This window comes from Mustela putorius, unplaced genomic scaffold, assembly GCF_011764305.1.
Source record: "Mustela putorius furo isolate JIRA1106 unplaced genomic scaffold, ASM1176430v1.1 tig00000127_pilon_pilon_pilon, whole genome shotgun sequence".
Taxonomy (NCBI): domain Eukaryota; kingdom Metazoa; phylum Chordata; class Mammalia; order Carnivora; family Mustelidae; genus Mustela; species Mustela putorius.
This window is the reverse complement of record NW_025421288.1, coordinates 5,909,647-5,914,001: the sequence shown is the minus strand read 5'-3', so window position 1 is coordinate 5,914,001 and position 4,355 is coordinate 5,909,647. Positions and strand designations below refer to the sequence as shown.

Below are 4,355 nucleotides of genomic sequence, written 5' to 3'. Positions count from 1 at the left end.
GTATAAATCACTTTATAGTCATTCTTTCATTGAATGCTTACAACAACTTTGTGGGATAGATGTTGATATTATCTGCATTTTGAAGATGAGGAAGTGAAGTGCATAGAGAGAAACTTTCCAAGGTCACACAGATGGTAAATAGCAGAGACAGGGGATGGTCCCAGGTCTTCTCAACTCCAGTCCTCAGATTCTTAACTCTGCTAGGCTTTCCTGCCAGTTCTGTGGACCAATCAGTATGACTGTGTTTTTAGGAACCAGGGACTGATGCTTTTGGTGCCGGTAAACACTGCTTTGATTCTAAGATGATCTGACCTCCTTTGAAGCTAAGCCAAGTCTGATCAATTCACTTGAATTAGTAGTATTTTTCTAATTTCACTTGAATTAGTAATATTTTTAGAGTAGCCCCAACTGTATAAGCCTTGTAGATTCATGGAATTAGCTAGAAATTCTGAATAGAAATCTCTTTATCTTTTCCTATAGCATCATTAAGAACATTCTTCTATAAACATTAAGAGCCTTACCCTGAGAAAAGCCATTTGCTGGCTTGTTCTGAGTTCCCTGGGAGTGTCAGCGACAAGATCATAGCTGGCTCATAGTCCTGCGACAAGAATCAAGCTAAGATTTAAGTAATCATTGATAAGTACAAGGAGATCTAAATGCTAATCTCTCTTCCACCTCTAAACCCCTGAATGATAATGGGTCAGTTAATCACCTTTTCTGTGCCTTAGTCTCAAGATGGAGGTCTTAATAGCTACCTTCCTACCTGCTGGATATTTTAAGGCAATCAAATGAGATAGTGGAACAGAAATACATTGAAAAAGCATAGAATAGTCTATAAGAAATTGTCCCTAAGTTGCTATAAGACATCTAGTCATTCAAGGTTTATATCCAGGTTATGTCACTTTTTCCTCCCCTATGCACAGTGCTCTAAAATGTTCCCCTTTTAAGGGTGCGTAGGTGGCTCAGTTAGTTAAGAGTCTGACTTTTGATCTCAGCTCAGGTCTTGATCTCAGAGTTGTGAATTCAAGCCCGGTGTTGGTCATCATACTGGCGGTAGAGCATACTTAAAAAAAAAAAAAAAAGGCTTTAAATTAAAAAAAATTAAATGTTTCCTCTTTCCAGGTCCTGAAAGAGAAGTTGAGTTGATTCTGGCAAATAAAATCAGGTAAGGCGCTGTTGACAGGTAAAATGGCATTATAACTGACTCTCTTCATTTACACTCACACCCCCATGCATCTTAGCTCACATTTTCATTTTAGCTGGGTACATTTTTCATTTTACCAGGAAAAAAAAATAATTTTATGAATGAGAGTCTTTACAACGCCTTTCAACTCCTATCCCTATGGTAAATGTCTAATCTTTCTACCTGGGGGGAGGGGGCTGACCCAGATCCAAGCAGTAATTAACAAAACCATGGGAGTTTGGATGACTTCCTATGGGATGACTATTGGGTAGAGGGTGTGTTTATGGGTGTGGCAGTAACTACAAAGAAGGTGAAACAAGGCCTCCCTGTTTTAAATCCTTTACCCTCCTTCTGAAAGTCTATTCTAGCCCAATCTACTGCCAGTAGTCTAGAGAAACTCTACATTTGGTGCTTGGTCCCCTTCGGTGGGGAGGCCCAGAGCAGGGCAAGGTCCAGACCAAAAATGTTCATCAGTCTAACCCTCAAACAGAGATTCAGGATTATCTAGAGATAATGGAGAGAGAGGATTATCTTCTATACATAGGAAAACAGTTTGAGATTTGAGCACTGAATTTATTTGAAGTCAAACTAGTAAGAACTAATAAGATGCACAAATTTTCAGTGATATTTTCTAATAAAGGAACTATGCTGCACCCAGCTTGTTAGAGGAGTGTTTTCTTTCCATGAACTCTTAAGTCATACTTTATAAGACTATGTGCTCTGCCTAAATGAAAATCTACCGAGGTTGTGAAAAACGTATTTATTTATTTATTCATTCTACAAATGTTTATTGGTCACCATAGTAGGCATTAGAGGGGGAGGAGTAAGATACAGTGCTTATCCTGCAGAAGTTCATATATCTATGATAAATAAGACATAACATACATAAAACAAATTATCACAAAAAATAGAATAAAAGAAAAAAATTAAAAGTTTGTTTTAGAAAGGTGTACAGGATATCATACTTGATACTTTCTCTACCATATGCAAGAATGTGGACATTGTCCAATTGTCATAATGGGAAGAATTTTCTAAATGTTTATATGGATGCTGTTTCTAAAACGGCTGTAACTTCTCTTGACTCTTGGTTAAAAACACAGGGAAAGTCTGTAAAAGGTATGGGGTGCTTATAGTTAAGGGCCAATGTACTAGAAGGCTCAGTTTTTTCTGCAATCACAAAGCAGTAATGGGGCCATCATGCTCAGTGCCGCTGCACTGGCCCGTTGACCTCTTTTTTTCTGTCTAGGAACCTAACCCTCAGAGAACAATGGAGCATCATTTATATGGGACAATATGATCCCAATGTATATTATAGGACTTGGACTCAGGATCATTACGAGTCCATATTTGATAGCCAGTATATTACTGCTAGGTAACACATGTGTTTAGAAGCTCAGGGGTTATTAGTTCAGCTGGTTCTTGCAAAACAAAAGTGAAGTCAAAGTCCTGAGCTCCATTGCCACATGGGGCAAATTAACTTGGCTCTTACTCAAAGTGACAGGCTTTCCAGTTAACCTGAGCCAACTCTCTTGAAAATGTGAGCTGGCAAACACAAGCAAGATTAGAGAGTGACATGCCCGGTATAAACTCGGCTTTGAGATTATTAAAGCTAGAGGTGTTAATACAGTATCATCACTTCATCCTAAAGCTCAAAGCACTTTCTTTCCAAACATAATTTTTCTTTTGTCCTAGAAAACCTGATGTGCCACTTTTATGGGGGATGAAAACCAAACCACAGACATCCAGTTCCACTTTCACCCATTTTCGCCCATCCTGGAGATACAAATACTTATTTTTGTGGCCTTCCTGCTGATGTATATCGGCAGTCTCCTTGGTAATGCCACAATCTTCCTCACTGTCTGGGCAGAGCGTTCACTCCACACTCCCATGTATTTCTTTCTGGCCAACTTGGCAGTTCTGGAGATCTTTTACTCTTCCACTGTGGCTCCTCTCGCTTTGGTCAACCTCCTGACCATGGGGAGAATACCCATCTCTTTCACTGGCTGTGGCACACAGATGTTCTTCTTTGTCTTTCTGGGCAGTGCTGATTGTATCCTCTTGGGGATCATGGCTTACGATCGGTTTGTAGCCATTCGGGATCCCCTGCGTTACACCCTCATCATGAGATGGCAGCTGTGTGCCCAGCTGGCAGCGGGAGCCCTGGTCCTTGGCTTCATTCTAGCCTTACAACTCACAGCTCTGATTTTCCACCTGCCATTTTGTGGCCACAACAGGATCACACACTTCTACTGTGACGTACTCCCGATCTTGCGGTTGGCCTGTGGAGATACTCGAATGCAAGAAGCCATGATCTTCATTGTCAGTGTTATCATCCTTACCATTCCCTTTTCCCTGATCTCCATCTCCTACATCTTCATTGTGGCTGCCATTTTGAAGATCCGCTCTGCAGAGGGGCGGCACAAGGCCTTCTCCACCTGCTCTTCTCATTTGACTGTGGTTCTCCTCCAATATGGCTGCTGTAGCCTCATCTATTTACGCCCCAGCTCTAGCTACAATCCAGAAATGGGTCGTGTGGTGTCTGTTGTCTACACCTTCGTCACCCCTGTCTTGAACCCCTTGATCTACAGCATGAGGAACAAGGAGCTGAAAGACGCACTAAATAAGGTAACGAAAAGACATTTGCTGTGCTAGAAAATGTGGACTCACATGAATGATAAACTCGGAAAATGATAAACTCAGGGGAACTAATTTACTACTTCCTCAGGCCCCAGTTCCTATTTCTAGCTCCTGAAAGTTAGATATTAACATTTAAAATAAGAGAAAGTAAATTCTTGATGGGCAGGTATTTTGTTTTGTTCTCTAAATCCATACCCAGTGCCTAAAAGAGCTAAAGCTGTCAATACCTGTTTATTGAATTGATGAATTCCTTCGAGTGATGTCAAAGGACATTCTATTTCTTTGTTATCTCCCCTTCAAGGTTATATACTGAGATTTGCTGCTGGCATTCCATAAATACTCACAGAGTAACTACAAGAGGTTCCCTTTAAGAGCACTAATAATTCTTCAAGTTTCTACTCATAAAGATTTACTTTTCTCCTTTCCATTGACTGAGTCTTGGGAAATGTTTATTGGGAGATCTATTATTGTTGCAAAGTTATAAAAATAGTATCTGGAATGTGATAAATATCTGGAACGTATCATCATTTTGAAA

At 40.2% G+C, this 4,355-nt stretch overlaps 1 protein-coding gene across 1 annotated transcript; it reads left to right on the top strand.

Moving 5' to 3' along the window:
- The first annotated feature begins 2,896 nt into the window (after positions 1-2,896).
- On the top strand, positions 2,897-3,835 carry LOC101678738 (olfactory receptor 10V1-like). The gene has a single exon (XM_004770438.3). The coding sequence runs from the start codon at positions 2,897-2,899 to the stop codon at positions 3,833-3,835; it is 939 nt and encodes a 312-aa protein (XP_004770495.1).
- Positions 3,836-4,355: the final 520 nt, after the last annotated feature.